This window comes from Berkeleyomyces rouxiae, assembly GCF_048999995.1.
Source record: "Berkeleyomyces rouxiae strain 22BRR77 chromosome Unknown BrBRR77_ptg000004l, whole genome shotgun sequence".
Taxonomy (NCBI): domain Eukaryota; kingdom Fungi; phylum Ascomycota; class Sordariomycetes; order Microascales; family Ceratocystidaceae; genus Berkeleyomyces; species Berkeleyomyces rouxiae.
In genome coordinates this window covers 2554324-2574279 of record NW_027396494.1, presented here as the reverse complement: position 1 = coordinate 2574279, position 19956 = coordinate 2554324, and the positions used below count along the sequence as shown (strand labels likewise).

Sequence of the window (19956 nt, the reverse complement as noted above, 5' to 3'; positions counted from 1 at the left end):
CCATCCACTTACACACCCGTACCTGCACCTACTTTTCAACCTTTCCACATGACATGACATATATGTATGTATGTAGGTACCGCTCCGTACCGCTCCGCACCGTACCGTACCGCTCAGTCCACCCAGCCCCGTAGAGACGAAAAAAAAAAGGAAATATAACCAAGGGCCAAAGCAAACCAACTAAAAAAAAAAAAGTCAAAGCGACAAAATAACTACACCTTCTTTTTCCACAGGTGCCGCTACAACTCCACACACATACTCACAAATACAAACTCAAGTACAAGTACTTGACTTGACTTTATTTTACGTGACTAAGCTACATGAAAAGCATTACACGGTCAAGTACAAGTACATCCTCCCCAAAACTCACAGAATCTTCCAGAAACACAACGGAACAGACCCCACGCTAACCAAAAGGCAAAAAAAGAAAAACACATCCACATACTGGAGACACGGGGAATCGAACCCCGGACCTGATCCAAATTACCTTGAGAGGTGCTAAGGATCCGTCATACCACTAGACCATGTCCCCTATTCCTGCTTCACTCACATCATATTCCCTACTATAAAATTGGACTAGGGTTAGGGTACACACTCATGTTACACACACGAAGGTTGGTAAAAATAAACAACGACAACAACACGTGGGTTGGTGGACAGGAGAAGACTCTATGCCTGGACTTGACTATATTTATCACATACCAAAAAGACTCCATGCCATCAGTAGACGTGTAACTCGATCCCAGAGAAGCTACGATAGACACAAAGATTCGTTAAAAGGCCCCTCCCTACAGTCAAAGGATGCAAGCGGCTTCTCAAGAGATTGAAGAGGACTGAACAACTGCGCTGACGTTTCTTTGGAGCTGGGAGTCCTCCTGGCTTCTACACTGGACCTTGAAAAGTCAAAAAAGAAAGATGCTTGAGGTCGATGCGCATTTGCAATTACTGACGGCCCTGGAGTTGTTCGGAAGGTGACGTCATCCAGGTACTCCTGTCCGGAACTGACAAGCATTCGTTCACCAATAAAATGTATGGATGTAAGTCTCTTGAAATCGGAGAACGATCTATCTCTAACTACGTACCTTGTGGTAAAAGTGCACGCTGCACAGCCCCCGCTAGAAACTCAAGGTTCTCAAATCTCATGATCGTGACCCTACCAGTATTACTACCAAGTACCACAGTAGATATATCTAGTGATGAACAAAAGCCACGGAATGAAGCAGAGATCCACAAGATTGGAATGTTTTCCCACAAGATCCAGCACGAGTCTGAACTGATACCGAGCCGGTGGAAGTGCCCATCAAGAGACTGGGAAGGTGTCTGGCTGATTGATGTCCCGCTGGAAACAGCCAAAGTACCGTGATCGGTGATGATAAAGGCCCCCGAAGAGTCAAACTTCAGAGTTTGAGCCCTCTCCTCCAGCCTTTGAACACAGGTGCCATCATCGCTTTGCCAGAGACGGATGGTTCCATCCTGCGAGGCCGAGGCCACGAGCTGGCCATAAGGTGAAAATGCCACAGAACTCACATGATCAGTGTGGCCCCGAAGCTCTTGAACACAAGTGCCATCATCGCTTCGCCAGATCCGGACTGTTCTATCCCATGAGGCCGAGGCCACGAGCTGGCCGTCAGGTGAAAATGCCACGGATTTCACATAATGAGCGTGGCCCCGAAGCTCTTGAACACAAGTACCGTCATCGCTTCGCCAGAGCCTCACCATATGATCATCTGAGGCCGAGGCCACAAGGTGCCCGTCAGGTGAAAAGGCCACGGAATTTACACCATCTGTGTAGTCCCGAAGCTCTTGAACACAAGTCCCGTCATCGCTCCGCCAGAGACGGACCGTTCGATCCTCTGAGGCCAAGGGCTGACCGTCAGGTGAAAATGCCACAGTATTCATCCAAATTGTGTGGTCTTTTAGCTCTTGAACACAGGTGCCATCGTTGCCCCGCCAAATCCGGACCGTTCCATCCCATGAGGCCGAGGCCACGAGCTGGCCGTCAGGTGAAAATGCCACCGAATTTATATAATCAGTGTGGCCCCGAAGCTCTTGAACGCAAGTGCCACTATCTCTTCGCCAGAGCCGGACCGTTCGATCCTGCGAGGCCGAGGCCACGAGTTGGCCATCAGGTGAAAATACCACGGAATTCACACCATCTGTGTGGCCCGGAGGCTCTTGAACACAAGTGCCATCATCGCTTCGCCAGAGCCGGAGCGTTCCATCTTGGGAGGCCGAGGCCACGAGCTGGCCATCAGGTGAAAATGCAACAGAATTCACCGATCCTGTGTGGCCCTTCAGCTCTTGAACACAAGTACCATCGTCGCTTCGCCAGAGCCGGACCGTTCCATCCTGGGAGGCCGAGGCCACGAGCTGGCCGTCAGGTGAAAATGCCACCGAATTCACATAATCTGTGTGGCCCCGAAGCTTTTGAACACAAGTGCCACTATCTCTTCGCCAGAGCCGGGCCGTTCCATCTCGCGACGCCGTGGCCACGAACTGGCCATCGGGTGAAAATGCCACCGAATTCACATAATCTGTGTGGCCCCGAAGCTCTTGAACACAAGTGCCGTCATCTCTTCGCCAGAGCCGGACCGTTTCATCTCGCGACGCCGACGCCACGAGCTGGCCATCGGGTGAAAATGCCACCGAATTCACCGATCCTGTGTGGTCCTTCAGCTCTTGAACACAGATGCCATCATTGCTTCGCCAGAGCCGAACTGTTCTGTCAACTGAGGCTGAGGCTACGAGCTGGCCGTCAGGTGAAAATGCCACGGAACTCACTATATTTGTGTGGCCCCGAAGCTCTTGAGCACAAGTGCCATCATCTCTTCGCCAGAGCCGCACCGTCCCATCCCATGAGGCTGAGGCTACGAGCTGGCCGTCAGGTGAAAATGCCACAGAATTCACATAATGAGTGTGGCCCCGAAGCTCTTGAACACAAGTGCCGTCATCGCTTCGCCAGAGCCGGACCGTTTCATCTCGCGACGCCGAGGCCACGAACTGGCCATCGGGTGAAAATGCCACCGAATTCACATAATCTGTGTGACCCCGAAGCTCTTGAACACAGGTGCCATCATCTCTTCGCCAGAGCCGGACCGTTTGATCCTGCGAGGCCGAGGCCACGAGCTGGCCATCAGGTGAAAACCACACTGAAAATACTGGTTCAGTGTGACCTTCCAAGACCTGTTCACATTGGTCCCACTCATTATTTGTTCCAGGCTTCACTGATATCCATTTCGGAATCTTGTGTTCAAAGATTCGACGAACCAGACTATTCTTCGGGCTGAAGGCAAGGACCGACGAATAAATCTGAAGAGGCGTATTAGCGATTGTTAGCAAGTTGGCTCGTACCACTCGTAACGCGTCTTGCAAAAAGGCCTGCAGATCTCGGCTTTCTTCCCGCTTTAGACAGTTAGCTTATCGTTCGCGTCTTTTCCATTATGGCCACTCACCTTGAGAATAGTTTGCACCGTTCTCAGCATTTTGAGGCTTTCTGGGGCTCTTCCAATAAGACTGATTGCTTCCAACCAATGGAGCAAATGCTCCCGCAAAAATCTTAGAACGTTGCTGTTGTCATCCAGAAGAATTTCACCTTTTTCTATATGGCTAACCCAGTAAAGACAGGCATATTGGAGTGACAAGGGGATCTTTTCTTTTACAACTCGACTCTCGATATCGGCGCACTTTGTTCCCGGAAGTACGAGCTGGCAAATGTCTTCACGCAAGTGCTTCTTCATAACACCAAGGCAGTTCTGAGCCAAGCTCCTGTGAGTTTCTTTTTCATCCACCCAAAAGGGGTTTTCCCCTTGCTTTTCTGGATCGACTAGAAAATCACGGAAAGACAGATGGAATAGCCTTACTGGCAAATCATTCGCTGTTGGTACATCAAGGACTGAATGTAGCAGTTCAAGCTGCCCATCTATTTTCTTTTTGGGGAGGTCTAAAAGGTCTCCTAGTGCGGCAGTTGTCAGAGGACTTGCTAGAACCACAATTGGGCCAACAATCGCTCGGAACATTTCAATAACGACTGTCTTGCTTTTGCCCGTTCGACCTTTGATCAAATTGTTGAGAACGGGCAGATAGGTTGCGTCTAGCTGTGATGATTGACCATCTGCTTCAAAACCGAGAATCTGTTCAAGCAGGTCATCCGGATCACCCAAGCCTCGATCATTGATAAATCGGCAAACAGTAGCTGCGAAGATGAAGAGCGGTATAGCCTTTGTGGCAAGAGCCTCGACGCTTTGTGCCGCGGGCCAGTCAGGAGACAGTTGTTTGTCGAAGGACACAAAACCATTGTACTCAGTCTTGATGCTGTCAAGCTCATGCTTCAAGAAAGTGGAAATATCACGTTCAACAAAGCTCGGTGGTATTTCATGAAGGACCAAGTCCTGGAATGTTCCCTTGACAGCACTGAAGCCGAGGCGGATGGGTAGGTCAGGCCGGCTGGTGATGAGCCACTTCAGCTTCATGTTTGGGTTCGTAAGACTTGCGCACGAAGAGAAAAGATTAATGATCAGCTTTATATCGTCATTATTGTCGCACTCGTCAAGGGCGTCAACGACAAACACGAGAAAGGACCCTTTATGAGAATCAAGAGAAGTGTTGGTCAGTGGTTCCTTGATCAGCTTCTCAAACTGATCTCTTGGGCCCTTTCCCACAATACTTTCATCGCCAGCGACCACCGCGCGGATGTTCTGCGCGAAGTTGGGGTACTTTTGAGCAAGCTGAGTGGCGAGTGTCGTGACGAATCTTGTCAAGTTTCCGCGGTCACCCTCGCCTCTTTTGAAAAAGAAGCTTGCACCAAGCTGGCCACACTTCGTAAAGTCATGGCAAATGGTCCGAGAAATGGTAGACTTTCCTGTACCAGCCATGCCATTCAGCCAAAAGAGAGACTTGGAAGAAGAATCGCTGGCCCATGTTTTGATGTCGTTTAGAAGCTCCGTCCGGGTTCCCGGCAGGCAGACAGCATTACGTGATTCGTCGTAAGAGTCGAATGAAACCCCGCCTGCATGAGGAAGAGTATGTAGAACCGTTTTGAGGCATAGTTCGTGAAGAAGATTACTAAACCAATGGGTTGTTAGAATTGATTGAAAAGAGCGAGAGGAGCGCCTTACGTCTGGTAGACTTGGAGAATTTGAGAGATGGTTTCATTGTATCTCTGAATGTCTCCAATAAATTCCCTTACTTCCTCGCGCTGAAAAGGCCATTCTAGTGCCCGAGTAAATGGTCTTCTCCATTTTTTGGTAGACTTGGGCTGAAGCTTCAGGACAAGTGCTTGGAGTTTGGTATCGCTTTGCTTAAGAACTTGATCTAGACTCTCGGACTTTACAAGTTCTTGTCCTTCTGGCTTACTCAACAAGTCTTGAACTCGTTCGGCAATATCTTTTAAAACTTTGACTTCCTTCTCTAGCTGGCCGATCTCAGCAGCGGAGTTTTTGACAGCTTTGGTGTAATCTAAGCAAAGTAAGCCAACCTTGGCACCCAGCTCAACAACTGTGATGACAGTGGTAGCAGCGCCTAGCACCTCCATTCTAGAAATGACAGGGGTGTGGGGGATATCGGTCTCTCGTTGACGGTGGCGATATCAGGTTGAGGATGCGTTTCGTGGGAATGAAATGATGGAGGTGAGCTGTTGTCGAGAGTCAACTCTTCTTTAATTCTCCTTGGGGAGGAAATGCACGGTGAACTGAGGGGGAACTCTGAGGTCGTTCTTCCAGAATCAGGCTCATCCCACTGTATGCGGGCGAAATGCATGCTGCCCAATGGCCACGTGATTGACCTTGCATACAACCTTAACAGAAAGCGAGGGACTTCATTTTGATGACGAAAATATTAGCCAAAGCAAGGTTTCGAATGAAGGGAAGACTGATGATGGAATTTTCAAGATCTCCAAGACTCGTGGAAGATTTTTCTTCTTGCCGTCCCCATCAGCCTTAAACAGAAGTTACACAACGAATATTTGTATCACGTGAGAAAAGGCAACTGCCATTCAAGTCTAGTGACAGAACACGCCATTCCACCAAGAAAGAAAACTCTTGCGATGATTACTTATTCAACATCCAGCCACTGGTATGTAATCAGAAGGAAATAATACGTTGTTACTACAAAAAGCATTATGTCATGATTATCGCTGCCATGCAGGTTCATGTGAAAAAGAGCGAAGAAGTCTCGCAAAACGAGAGGAAAGTGAACCAGGACTTCATAACTTACCGCCATGCTGAAATGAGAGAAATAGCAGTAGCAGAAGCATATCGTTGATCTCTTGAAATCCTTGGAAAACGGGGTCTGTACCTTTGAGGTCAATCTCCCCGTTGAAGCCTTTGCTCAGGATTTCACGAGGCCGGAAATATGACCCCAAAGCTGCTCCCATTCTCATCTTTTCAACACGACAACGTGCTGTGAAGCCTGAGCCTGTTTTCCCAACTTTGGGGGAATTCCTAGCCGTTTACTTGCCCTATTTTAATGGCACCGTCTCTATGATCGCCAGGCCTTTATCACTGCCACACACATCAACTACGCGGTGTGTCGAGCGGAGGACGTTGAATTCCCGTCCGGTAACCAATCCGGCGTCGTTTGATCTTGGTGACTCCGATAGACATAAAATATAGCCAAGCCAAGTCAAGTTGCACACACTAGTTCATGTCCAAGTGCCACCAACATAATCAACACTGGCGTCTTCTCAAAAAGGACTTCGGGCCAATAGACTGGTTCCTGTTCTTTATATAACCATAAATCTATCTTTATATCCTGCCTCCCAGACCTACTTCATTTCCGCCCCCCCCCAAATGCTCCCTCGAACCCACTCCACCCCTCCGTCTCGAGTTCTGCCTTGGCGTACTCTACGAGCAGGTCTGCCTGTACAATAGCCTCCATTTCAACGCCCACGTCCAACCCTGGATTCACGCCTGCCATTGCTGCGTCGGGCCCCGCCGTTGGAGTGACCCCTGCATCGTGCACATGCCCGAAAAACTCGCCGACAAGGTCCATCTCGGGGCCGGCAACGGCTCTGCCCGCGTGGCGTGTGAGGAAGCGCGGCAGAGCTGGTGGCATGTGGTGGCTGTGGGGCTGGGTGGTTGGCTGCGGATCCATGTCGACGCCTAGGCCGGTGTAGTCGTAGTCGTAGGCGTAGGTATATGCGTCGTGGGCGGCAATAAGGGGATCGTCGGCCGCGTCGTGAGCCTGTGCGGCTATTTTCCGCGCGAGCTCCAGATCGATGGGTGGTGGGGCGGGGTAGGCAAAAGTCCCGTTGGGTGGAAAATCAAGTGAGTCGGGCGCGCTACCTGTGGTGTTACTGCGCAACGGGACAAATGGCCCTGGCTCTATTGGTCTCTTAGTTTGTGTTGTTGGGTCGGATGTTGTCTGTGGCACTAGGTCGCCGATAGGTGTGCAGTTTTTAGCTTCAGGCAGCTGTGCTATCAAGACTGCGGCTTGCTGTCTCGTCATGTCAACTCCAATATCTTGAGCCTGAACAGGCGAAGTCTTGCTGGAGGAGACTCCACTGTCTATGACATGGCCAGACTCGTGCTTCCCTGAGCTCGTGGCTGGTCGTTTGCGACTGAATGGTGTTGGCATCTGTGTCTGTCGTGTTCCAAGGCGCTCAGATAAACACGTAAACAAACGCTACCAGAGAACAAGACGATTGTTAGTCTACTTCTTTGCTTATGGCTTGCATCAAAACGGCCATTTACCTTTAAAGCTCTGCCTATACCTTCCGCTGCCATATCTTGCTTCACCAACTTGGTCACCAAATCTCGCCCAGCATATGCATCATCTAGAATCTCCGCCGAGTCTTGTTTATGTGGGTTCTCCGACACATAAAATACCAAAACTATGGTGGCAAACAGCTCTGTAAACAGTTTAAGCCAGTACGGCCCAATAACCACACCCTGCTTTTGCATTTCAACTCCAATCTGCACAATATTGCGCGAGACACTGATGGCGGCCGCTGCGTACGAGTATGCTGCATCCTCTATGTCCTGACCTTTGGTCAATCGCGGAGACGTGTAGTGAAGAAATGGACGATACAAGGCCAGCTGAACGTGAGCATACGTAAAGCGGAGTACATGTTGGACGCTAGACATCATGTCAGCACAAACAACCAGTTAGTTGCAAAGACCAGGGAAACAATTTTAAGGTCATCTAGAAATTTCCCTAGTTGCTAAAACGGTAAGCTTACCGAACCATTTCGATTGGCCCTTTGAACCCGGGCCGCCATGCCATTGGCAGTTTCTCAAACCATTGTTGGAGATCTTTCTCAATCTCACAAACCTTTTCATAAACTATGCAAGGTACCGAAGGGCATGCATCAAGCCCGTGCTTCTGGGCGCCGTTTATTGGATATACATGCTTTGTTATCCTGCCCATGATTTCCATCAAACGAGTATGTGCGTTGAAAGCCTCGAAAAATGGATGTGTCTTGAGGGGTTGAGGCAGGATCTGATCAGGCAGGATATAATCGTCGTCGACCTCTCTCGGAGGCTCTTGGTCGACATCGTCGAAATTCAAAAGAAGAGGGAAACCTAGCATATACGATATTTGGATATCCAAATGACGCACTAAGAAGAAGACGCGCCGTCTTTCTTCAATTTCGATATAGCTCATGCTACTGTCATGGATATTACGATGGAGTCCCATTCGGATGCACATACGAAGTGCCACCCCAACAAAGGCATATCCCCGGTTCATGTCAGACGACATTTGCAGAAAGAGGGTCATGTGAATAAATGCCTGCAGGGTCTTTAGACTGCAATGCTCATCGGCGTCTTGCAAAAGGGCCTGGCATATTTCATAGTGTCGAAGCCTATAAACACATTAGCATATGCTCACCAACACGTCAAAGATTATATAAACGGACAGGAATACCCTTCTTTTAAAAATCCCAGATTTTCGGACTGTGTGCTAGAAGCACAGTCCATTGTCTGGTACATATAACCTACAGCAAACACCGAGTGAACAACCGCAAGACTATGCCGAAAGGTCACACTAGCCATAGCTTCAAATGGAGCAGCATAAACTTGATCTAGTAGAGCATAAAAGGATGGCATGTGCAGAATGCGGATGAGACAAGTTGCACTGTTGAGATTGTAATAGTAACAAAGGCCATGTGCTACTTCTTTGGTAGGAAGGTAAGTCTTGCCAGCCAATGTCAAAGAGTCACCGTTGTTCTCAAGACTCCTGTTTGGCACGGCTGACTTGGCGAGAGTTTGAAGACATCTTGGACGCATTTGAAAATCCTCCTCATTTTCTAGTACCAGCCCAAGCATCCCTCGAAAATGCTTTTTGATCCATAGGAAAAATACGGTACTAGAGGAGGGGCCTTGAAAGTTCCAGTTGCCAGGACCGTTGAAGTCAAGATTCCCGATAGAGCCAGTCATGGAAGCAATGGTCTTGTCATGTGCGGCCTGGGGCTTGGATGTCTGTTTGCGAGCCAACTGTCTGGCTCGAATCTCTTGCTGAATGGTGGGATTCAGGGCTGGATCAGCCAAGTCGATATCGGGTAGATACTTCTTGAGGAGGCTTTCAGCGCGCTGCAACTGATTTTCAAGAGCCTCGATATACTGGGGAGTAGGATTCCGTCTCCGATTTGAGGGCTTTATATAGGTGCACTCTAGATACAAAGAAGAAAACAGTTGGTTATGATATGCGATCTGGGGGACGAGGCGAGCCATCGTCTTTCGGATATTGGAGTTGAATGAGGTGAGACTTACTGTAGCTATAAATAAAGCAATGGCTACATGGCTGTTTGCCGTCACACTTGATTTTCTTTTGTCGACACTCATCACAGGCTCTTGTTACTCTGCGGCGTTTTTGTGCGGGCTCGCTGGATTGATGGTCTTGTAGCCGCAGTCTATAAAAACAATCGTCGTCCCCGTCTTCAGAGTCAGGATTTGGACTTTTACTGGGCGAGACGCTTTCGAAGACATGTGTCACTGGAGCCCCGCTTTGTGTTGATCTTGATTGTGCGCTATGGCTAGATGATGGAGGCAAAGGCATTCCTAACCGGTTGTGCTTCCCTATTACCGGGACAGGACTAGGATGAGAGACTGTATGGCGGTCTCGGGCGGCCGCGAGGCGGAGGACTTTGATCCGGGCGATATAAGAAGACAAATGAGCAGGTGATGGGTTGATTCGGCAGGTTGGCTAATGTAGTAGCCAGATTAGATGACGAATGATAGCAACAATAAGCGCCAATAGCCATGGGCAATGCGGTACACTAGCTGCTTTAAGCTTGTTTGGCTAGTGAATATTGAGTGTGGTGGACTCGACTCGGAACGAAGCAAGTGACGTCTAGAAGCTGAGACGAGCTAGCAATTTGTTGGGATGGGATAGGAATATGCCTAGATTTTGAATAATCCATGTCCCAGCACCTGAACGGAAAGGAACTCAAGGACCAGGGTTCAAACGGAGTCTAAAATGTGCATGGGGAGCCGTCGTTTAACTCACAGGAGGGCGTGGGGATCAGGCCAAGAGCTTATTGGAAGAAGCGCGCTGAAGACAAACAGCCCAAGAGTGAACGGCCACAGGTGTTCAAGCCGGAGAAGCTGGTGCATCTGTTCAACAAAGAGAGCGGGCATAGCTGGGCTTAATGGGCGTAGGGGTGGGTGGGCCCAGGCCCGTAGGTGGTTGTAGTGTAACGCTGTGCAGGCATTACGCTCCAGGTTGACATTGGCCTGCATGAGGCTAAAGGCCGAAGGCTAGAACCGAAGCCATAAGCCAAAGGTCAGAAGCCAGAGGGCGGGTTTGTTGTGGATGTCGGCCGAACATTTAATGTGGGAGGGAACAAGGACTTGCAGGGGGGCTGCTGAGGCTTGTGGGAGGGTGTAGATATACAAAGCGAAAACACGTGTTTGTGACAGGCATCGACATCATGGCTGTGGCAGGAGACCCTAACCGGCAGAGAATGGGGAACAGGGCCGTGGAAGAAGGAAGAAGGAGGAGGGTTGGCGGGGTTAGCATGGTGTTGGTGATGCTGGTGATGCTGGTGATGTTGGCGAAGTCGACGGCAGAGGGCAGAGGGCAGAGGGTAGAATTTTCGATGGGAGGTTAAAGAGGGGAAAGGCGGGGGGCGGGGGGGGGCCTTATGGACCAGGACAGAACAGCCACACTTCTGCCGCTCGGATGGAAAGAACGGAGAAACAGATGAACCCATAGGCAGTTGCTGGGTTCGTCGGCTTGTGCGACCTTGAAATCGGCACCAACGTGAACTTGTGCTTGAATCTTTTTTTCCTGTACTACTTGCACTTGAAATATGCACATACATACAATATGTATCTATGTACTTGTATACCGGTTGCGGCCCGGCCTGGCTGATTGACATTACGAAACTAGAGCCCTTCCCACCCATCTCCCGAGAGCTGTATGTTTGCCGGGTCCTGTTTGATCTTGGTGGCGGAGCCGGAGTGACTTCAAGGCATTAGACCCGCGCTCCACCACCACAAGACCACGCGCAGTGGATTTTAATGACAAGATGGGAACAAGGGCGTGGGCGAAGGCTGGCCCCTCGCAAAAGAACTTTTCCCTGCCTTTTCTGCTATTCATTCCCGCCTGCCAAGGAGGCCAAGGCCAATGCAAAGACAGCGATTTGGCCAGTGACATGAGGCTGGTCAGAGCGGGAGTGAGTGGAGCAAAGTACAGCAGATAGACAAAGACTCGGGTATACTTCGTAATGGCAGGGACACGAGGACAGATCAAAGCATCTGCGAGCATGTACCAAGGCTATTGTGCTGCCTAGCTCTGCCAGCATAGCCAATGTATTGTGCTTGGATATGGAAAAAGTGCCAAATGGGGGCACAACAATGGGCCAGGGGGAACAATGGAAGGAAGAGGCACACTTTTGGGTTGTTGTTCGTTGTCCAACGTTACAGCTGCACTGCCTTCCTGGCCGGTTTTGAGCAATTCAGTTGCTTGCTCCAAAGAACAAGCCGGCTCTCGCTAGAAAAAGAGCCTCGTGCCGACGGTGTCGATCGTAGCTTCCATCCATGTTCTGTCACTCTTGTCTCGGTTGTCTCTCTGCCCCCTTCTTCTCCTTCTTTTTCGCCTTACAAGCCACAAGGGCACTGCCGCTATTTTCGAGCGAGTGCCGACCACATTATCTAGGCACAAGCAAGTCTCAAAAGACTCGGACTTGTTTGGTGTGTGTTTGCAGATCTTCTGCTACTTCAGCCCTTTTCTACTTATCTCTGGTTCTCTCCTTCTCTCTCAAAAAAAAAAACACCGCCACAATGGTATTGGTATGTGCGTTGCATGATACTAGGTGGTGATGGCCTCTCTGTGTCTTGCACTCTAATCTTCCATTTACCGGCTCCTGATCCATTCATCCCGCTGCCAGGATGTGTGTGAGTGATGTGCACCAAGGCTATTTTTAGTAGTCGAATTTAGCAACTAGTCGCTGGTCGTCTGGACGCTCGCCGTGAAACTGAGGCATGTGTGCGGGAACAAGTAAGACGTATTGACACATTAGGGTATGTGCTGTCTATAGGGTTAGTGAGTACAACCACACAGTATATGTGGCGGATAATGCACCGTGTACGAACTGTCCTACAGCTGGCAGAGCCGGCAGAGCTGCAGAGCCTCTCACACGCCACCTGCCAGCGGCCATCCTTTGTCGTGGTGGGGCACGTACACAGATAGAGGAGCTCAAGCTTCCTCCCCTGCAACCTTCATAAACATGACGCCTTGATCTTGTTGCCCTCTGCGCATTCTCGCCATCACCACGCCTAGAAATCATGGCAGCCCCCGGTCTTGTCTCCGCATTTTTTGAAAAGCGCCGCCGCGAGGGGCACTATGTTTTTGAAGGTGGGTTGCCAGATTCGCCCGAGCCCCATCCCGGCCTGGCTCCGAAGCACCGGCTTTGCTTTGCCTGGCGGAGTTCGTGTGCGCGCATCTCTCAAACAATGACGCAATACCCGCCGACCACGATCCACGATCCAGCTGTTGCGTGTTATGCTTCTGCCCCTCTCTCCCTACACTTCCTGTTCCCGGCCTGCATCCGCTAACGAAACAAAACCAATGTTTGTCAGGCCCTGTCCCATTCGAGCTTCACAGCTACATAGCAAACTATCGCGGTATCCCCCCCCCTAGAATCTTCCTACGCACAATGGATAATACTAGGACAGTCGCTGACTTAGTGCTCCTCGAGGTAAATATGCAGGACGCACTCGCTATGCCAGACTTCGTTTCCTCGGATGTACCAGTGTCGTGCTCTGCATCCCGGCTCTGAAAGCTGCCGTGGCGGAAGCCAAGGATTTTCTGGACGTGTCCAGGTACCAGGAAGCTGTCAAGACATTAGCTGAAGTTGCGCCCGATGACCCCGATGCCAAGGAAGATGCCGCATGGATCGATAAAATCGAGGCAGTTTTTAAGGAAGAAAATGAACAGCTACAGGCGGATTTTCACAAAAGTCAACACATGTCTGACGAAAAAAAGATGTGTGTAAGTTGTGGTCATTGCAAAGCTAGTCATAGCTGTACTGGCTAACTCAAATTTCTAGGTTTCGCAGCTGTATCTTGGATCCCTATGTTCAGTATACGGGAAGCCAGCATCTGCCATGGAGCACTTCTCCACAAGCTGGGAGCTAGCAACGACTGACGAAGAGTACCTGGATGTACAGGAAGCCATGATGATTCATAGCTTCCACATGCGAGATTGGTCTTTGGTCGCAACAAACGCTAAAAAAACACTCTCGATCAGGAAAACGGTAGATGACCTTGACTTGAGCAGCAAGTCTGCTGCATTTACGTGTTTGGGTATTGCGTACATGTACCAAAACGAACTTGAAAAAGCATACGACGAGTTTGAACGCGTGGAACTGGCGCCTAGGGACTCATTGATGGGAGATGTCTCTTCGGCATCTGATGTGGCCATGTACGGAAGCCTGCTGTCCCTAGCTCTAATGTCACGGACCGAGATCCAAGAACGGGTTTTGTCTAATGTAGCGTTCCGTGTGGTCTTGGGAATGGCGCCAAATCTCCTCAGAGCCGTCGTGGCATATGTGACGGGTCGCTATGGCCTGTGCTTGACCATGTTAGAGAGCCACCGCAGCCACTGTCTATTGGACATACACATGAGCAAACATGCGGAGTTTCTCTACGGCAAGATCCGTGCCAAGTGTATTGAACAATTCTGCATGCCATTCTCTAAAGTTACCATCAAGAGCCTAGAACGTGTTTTTGGCCAACCGGATAAAGACATTGTTGACGAGCTCAAGCTGATGATTGAGAGCGGCATGAAGGCTCGCATCGACACCATAGAGGGGGTAGGTTGTCCCTTGAGATGTGGCAGTGTCTGCCGCAAAGTTTGAAATCATGGTGACTGAGCTAACAATCACTGAAATACCAGGTGCTAATTCCGCCATTTGGATACGTAGTCCTTGACCACATTCACAAAATGACCATGGACATGGAGCAGCGGCAAAATAGTCTCCAGAATGGACTGCGACAGATGGGGCTAGATATAGCCAATCTTGACGACGCTGCAATCGTGCCACCAGTGGCCGATGAACAAGATTCTCAGAGCGCTGCGAATGGAGCTGCTACAGTAGAAAGTGCGCCGCTGCCTCAGCCCCAGCCACAGCCAAGCACCAGTGCCGATGGTACTTCCCAGGACACGGAATCAAAAGATAGCGACGTGAATATGAGCGAGTAGGCTGTTGCATGCCGAAAACCTTGACAGTAGTCTTATGCAGCAGCATTAGTCCTTTTAGCCATCAGCGAGCCAAAGCGTATTATTTGTTGCTTTAGACAGCCATTCGGACTGGTAATTAAATAAAAACAATTGGCTTTTGAAAAAGGCGTGAGACGTGTTTCGTTGATGTTGGGAGTATCCATGTGTTGGGATCGGCATCGCGGCCATCTGCCCCGTCTTTGCCGTGTCCTTTGTGTAACTATATCTAATATCTAACTAACAAGGAGATGTAAAGTTGTCACACAAAAACCATGAACTGCTAGCATGCCAGCTACGAGTTGCCTTTATCACGAAGCTCTCAAGTACCCAGGTTCTCGAGTGCTAGTCTGGAATATAAAAGAAGAAATCGCAGACGTGTCTTTTACCACATTTCTTGTATGTAGTCACTAGAAGGCGGCTTGTGTTTTTTTTTCCTTCTTCGGCTGCGAGGCCTGGCCTCTAATGACATCATTTAGGATGAGACAGAGATCGCCGGGGCTAGACTGGGACTTGTATGTATGTACTTGGATAAATAGTTGCAATTTGATTAGGCATCCCCTGCCAGAGATCATGGGGGGGGGGGGGGGTATTAGGGATATAGTTGTGTAAACAGAAAACAGGATCAAGGGATAAATAGCAAGCATAGATGCGCCACAGCGAGGTAGATGTTCCTACATTCCAACCACCATTATTTCCTTCCCAACTGACGTCACTCCTGTGAGGCTACTCGCTCTATGAGAGGCCGACACCCAGACCAATACCCAGGCCCAGAGCCAGCAGAATAAACAGCACCAGCAGCGTGCACCACCATTTGAGCTTGCGCGTGTGACGGGCCTTAGCCGTGGCCTCGTCGACGTGCTTGTTGCCGGCCTCCATGTTGTCGACGGCCTCGCTGGCTTTGACTTCAACTGCTTCGATTGCCGCACCCTGCGATGCAGTCATGCTATCGATTTGGTCAAATAGGAGCGATAGCTCTTGGAGACTGCGCTCAATGTGCTGCAGGTCGTTGTGGCGGGCGCGCACGGCACCAAGAGCGCTTTGGGCATGACGCATGCGGGAGTCATGGAGCTAAAGGGAGGAATGGGTTAGCCAGAGCCGGTTTCTTGTGTCTCTTTTTGGGGGTTGCCAGCGCTGGGACTCACTGCTGTTTGAAAGACGCCCTCGTTGGACCAGTCCTGCTCTGTTGCCGCCTGGACCTCCTCCTCTGTTGCCTCGGGGTTGGCAACGCGGTACTGGCGGGCAATCTGCTCGCGGTATTTGCGCGAATATTCCGCTTCGGTCTGCATCAGGCGTTGCACTGTGTCCTGAAGCTGCTTCTTGAGCGTGTTGTATTGGCCCGTCTTGGCCTGGGCTGCTGAGCTGGTTGGTGTGCGGCTAATGTCTTCGTCCAACTGGGCCAGATGGTTCTTGAGCTGGATGGCCTTGTCTTGCGCTTCTGATACGGCACTGTCTACGGCGGCGCTGGCATTGGTGTCAGTCGAGGCCAGCGCACGCTGGTGCAAAGCCACAATGTTGTCAATGTCGGTGTTGAGGGACTGGATATTTGTGCGCAGCGTTGAAGCTTCGTTCAGAAAGGTGGAGCGGTCCAACGGTCCCGAAGGCTGAGATTGCGGCTGAGACTGCGATTGGGCGTAGTTGGCCATTTCGTACTGCTGTCCATGGCCTTGCTGGCGATCATCATACTGCGCATATGGACTCGCGTTTGCGACGACATCATTGCTGGCGTTTTCGACATTGCTGGCTTCTTCATACGGACTGCCTCCGTAGGCTGAATACTGATTGGACATGTTGTTAAATGTAGTCTTTGTGTGTTTGTTCTGTGGTTGGAAGCGCGTGGTACACCTCCGTGGGTCGGATGCTTCCGAGAGTGCCGCAGCGGAGCACGATGAGGATACTAGGGTTGACTAATATGGCGGATCTCACGATTGGCGAAACCCTGAGGAATGCGAATGGCGGGCGGACGGCGATGGGAAATGTGTTTGTGACAAAAGATTCCAAAACCCAAGAATTGGTGAGCAAAAAAGAAGACGAAGAAAAAAAGGCCACGACGAGAGAAATAAAAGTTTTCCTCTTTTGCAGCTAGAGGAAAGGGCGAATAAAGAAGTAACCAAAAAAGGAGTGCGCCTGCTGTGGTGATCATAGACAAAGCCGGCTATAAATCTTTTTTCGTGGCTTCCGCATTGGACGTGCTTTCCTTTTCTTTCTCACCGATTGTCCGAGTCAACACAGGTACCTCGAGGTACACCGACCTCGACACAGCCCTGGCCGCATTGGGGGAATTGCTCTCGTCCGACTCGTCATGGCGGCAGGAAGTTGGCCACAAGGCCTCTCTGCTGTGGAAAAATGCGACAGCTGCGCTGGAACTCGTTGTTTTTGGCTTACGGAAGCTGCGGTAAGTGTGGGCTATTGCGTCACATGTCGGGGTGGAGTTTGCTGGTACTTGGAGGTACCGGGGGGTACATGTGGTGTGGATGGATTTTGTGTGCGATTGCAGTTGCCTGCAGTGGATAAAATCAAAAGCATTTTTCTGCCTGAAGATACTTGTGCAGCTTGTAACCTTAAAACAGCTCAGTTACACACAGTTAGCTGTCCGCGCGGAACTGGGTTGTGTCCTGTTTTTTGGGATGCAATATGTGCGTGCTTGATTTCACTGTTTCTCCTTCTAGTGTCAAACATTAGCCGTCGCCATAGCTCGAGGAAGCTCCAGCTCCGGAAGCTGTTCGTATAATCTTGGCCCATCATGTCACCCTGGCTCGAAACAAACATGGCCCCACTTTTGGACAGGTTATACGACCAAACATTGTCTAAAACACAACCTGGCTATCACTATGGGGCACACTAGAACCGGGGCCCATTGTTTGCAGGTCTGCCGCCGAGTCTACTCCGCCCGACTGCGCCATGGCTTGACAAGATCGAGACGGTTAGTAGGCGACATCTGAAGGACGTTGAAAAAAACGCGTGTGGGATTCTCACACAGACAATGGCAAATACATACAAGCATTGCTAGTTGGGAGCTGACTAACTACTGCCAACTAGCCAACTAATACCCTCAATACTGCCGACGCTTTGGCCGGCGACAGCGACAGCCCGGCGTCCGGCTTTATCCACCATATTGATATCAATTGAAGCCCGTTATGCTCCCTAACGCCGAGTGTGAATGCATGTACACAGTGGTACCAACAAAAAAACAATCGCATCCCAAAACAACAAAATCCAAGCAGGGCCAAAAACAGGAATACACGGCACCGCCAGCCATTCGCTTCTCCCCCCTCGCTTCGCCTTACAAGTAGTTCTTCTTGCGGCCCGTCCGCGTGTACTGTGACAGGTGCCACTCGACGTCGCCGTCCTTGTTTTCCAGGGTGCTGTTGCGGATCTCAAAGGCACGCATCGTCATGCGGGGCCCAACCTCGGCCAGCTCCACGCTGTCGTGGCCCGTCCGCACAAAGACGTGGTGCCGCACCTCGATGCTGTCATCCATGTTTTTGAATGTCACGATACGATTGCCCAGCTGCGACTTGCTGGTCAGCGGCTCGCGCGGCGGGAACAGGTGCTTGAGGATCTTGACTACGCGCTTGCCGAGCGGCGTCGTGAAGCCATCAAAGATGAGGTGCGGGTAGGCCTCGCTGACAGTGCCGCGGACGGCCCCGGGGATATCGTGGCGAAGCACGACGTTGTGTAGGGAAAAGGAGCTGCGGCAGAGTGAAGTGCGGTTAGTTTGTGGTCGCTAGTACGCTTTCTCCCTTGACTCCAAGTAGATTAGACGAGTTGGCTACTTACAGCGTGGGTCCATGGGGCAGATGCGAAATTGACAGGGCCGTCGGCGTACCGCGATGCTCGTGGAGAAGCACCATGTCCGTCAGGCCATTGCTCTTGCACGAGTGAACCAGCTCGGGAAGAACCAGGTTACCTCTGTTGAGGCGGATGGCAGTGGGAAACAAGAGGCGGATCTCCTTTGAGAAAGCCGCCAGACGGGTGCTGGGGTCGCGCGAGGTCGTCACCATCACGCGCGGCTCGACGATGCCCGACAGTTCCGCATACTCATCGTCCATGTCAAGCCGCTCGTGCGTGGTCAGGTCGGCCTGTGACTCGTCGTACGGCAAGTCTTTGCGCAGCGCAGTGTCCTTGGCGATGCTCGGATCGAGGGGCTTTCCCGAGGCGAGCGAGGCGCGCAGCTTAGCGCGCTTCTCGGAGATTTCGGCATCGCGCAGCGTGACGGCGCGGCGGTAGAGGTCTGCGATGCGACAAACGGGTTAGCCAGGGTGCCGAGGGGATCGTGGTCTGGTCGTCGTTTCGGGCGACGAGAGACGAGGGTTGGCCGATGTTGGCTGGGGTTGACGTACAGTCTCTCCGCTGACGAGCTTGTTTCCGGATCATACTTGATGTGTGTGGGCAATGGACGGCGGGAGATAAATGACGCGACGGCCGGCTGTGCTGGGGTCGTTCTCGGGATCGTTGACGTCTGGATCCAGTTGCGGCGGTCTTGTGGGCAGCTTTGACGTCGAGTCCCAGTCGTGATTCTCCTACTTCAAAAAAGTTTCCCCGCGATAAGCTCTTATCGGCCTTATCGGACTATCGGATCAGCCGAGAATCAGCCGGCCGCGCCATAAAGACTGTCCTCCCTCCCCACAATCCACAATCCATGTCGATAATACCTAATATCACCACAATCCCCGGCATCACTTCAATTTTCCCCCACTCACCACAAGAGCCGCCAACCGCCAACCTCAGCCCCGCCCTGCTTCTCTGGTCCGCCAATCTTGCCGACTCACCGAATCTTGCACTCCGGCCGGCACTTCTCTCCCGCAGTCCGTCTTCCGACTACCGCCGCCCCAACACCGTTAATATGTGACTCTTTGCTTGACAAGACGCTCTTCTCTTCTACTTCTCAGCTTTAGCCGCCGGCTTTTATTTGACTCTTGTCCTTGGCCCACTAATCCATCAAGCACCCCTCCCCTCTGTAAATCCATCGTAAAACAGGGCTCCAAAAAAGGACCCTTCCAAGCAATCCAACCCTTGAAATTCCTGCTCGGTGTCCAAAGCCGTCGCCAAAACCCTTCCCGTCCATACTGGCAACTTGGTCTTTGATCGCCGCCTTGTTGGTGTTCGTTGCCCCTCGACGCGTATCTGCTCTTGACTCGAAACTCGATTTTTCTTCGATTTTTTTTTTTCGATTTTTTTTCTTTGCTTTGCCACATTTTGGCTCTCTACTGCTGATTAGGTAAGCCGCCGACGCTGTACTACCTCAAAGTAGTCCCGTTATCCCAGCCTCCAGACTGTCTGTCACCACCAGAGCCC

The 19956-nt window shown here is 51.0% G+C and overlaps 6 protein-coding genes across 6 annotated transcripts; 2 read left to right on the top strand and 4 right to left on the bottom strand.

Annotated features, from left to right (window-relative positions):
• Positions 1 to 1074: 1074 nt before the first annotated feature.
• Positions 1075 to 5530, bottom strand: BROUX77_004953 (uncharacterized protein; the record flags this gene model as incomplete). The annotated part of the gene is made up of 3 exons (XM_073749772.1): positions 1075 to 3402; positions 3453 to 5061; positions 5115 to 5530. The coding sequence occupies 3 exons, from the start codon at positions 5528 to 5530 to the stop codon at positions 1075 to 1077; spliced, it is 4353 nt and encodes a 1450-aa protein (XP_073605410.1).
• Positions 5531 to 6765: 1235 nt separating this feature from the next.
• Positions 6766 to 9668, bottom strand: BROUX77_004952 (uncharacterized protein; the record flags this gene model as incomplete). Its single annotated transcript, XM_073749771.1, has 4 exons — positions 6766 to 7620; positions 7689 to 8073; positions 8177 to 8800; positions 8863 to 9668. 4 exons carry the CDS (start codon positions 9666 to 9668, stop codon positions 6766 to 6768), a joined length of 2670 nt encoding a protein of 889 aa, XP_073605409.1.
• A 3057-nt stretch (positions 9669 to 12725) lies between these two features.
• On the top strand, positions 12726 to 14643 carry BROUX77_004951 (uncharacterized protein; the record flags this gene model as incomplete). The annotated part of the gene is made up of 5 exons (XM_073749770.1): positions 12726 to 12795; positions 13020 to 13138; positions 13270 to 13431; positions 13490 to 14254; positions 14338 to 14643. 5 exons carry the CDS (start codon positions 12726 to 12728, stop codon positions 14641 to 14643), a joined length of 1422 nt encoding a protein of 473 aa, XP_073605408.1.
• Positions 14644 to 15393: 750 nt separating this feature from the next.
• BROUX77_004950 (uncharacterized protein) lies at positions 15394 to 16448 on the bottom strand (the record flags this gene model as incomplete). Its single annotated transcript, XM_073749769.1, has 2 exons — positions 15394 to 15729; positions 15804 to 16448. 2 exons carry the CDS (start codon positions 16446 to 16448, stop codon positions 15394 to 15396), a joined length of 981 nt encoding a protein of 326 aa, XP_073605407.1.
• A 1493-nt stretch (positions 16449 to 17941) lies between these two features.
• Positions 17942 to 19035, bottom strand: BROUX77_004949 (uncharacterized protein; the record flags this gene model as incomplete). The annotated part of the gene is made up of 3 exons (XM_073749768.1): positions 17942 to 18350; positions 18439 to 18892; positions 19002 to 19035. The coding sequence occupies 3 exons, from the start codon at positions 19033 to 19035 to the stop codon at positions 17942 to 17944; spliced, it is 897 nt and encodes a 298-aa protein (XP_073605406.1).
• A 265-nt stretch (positions 19036 to 19300) lies between these two features.
• BROUX77_004948 (uncharacterized protein) lies at positions 19301 to 19510 on the top strand (the record flags this gene model as incomplete). The annotated part of the gene is made up of 1 exon (XM_073749767.1): positions 19301 to 19510. The coding sequence occupies one exon, from the start codon at positions 19301 to 19303 to the stop codon at positions 19508 to 19510; it is 210 nt and encodes a 69-aa protein (XP_073605405.1).
• Positions 19511 to 19956: the final 446 nt, after the last annotated feature.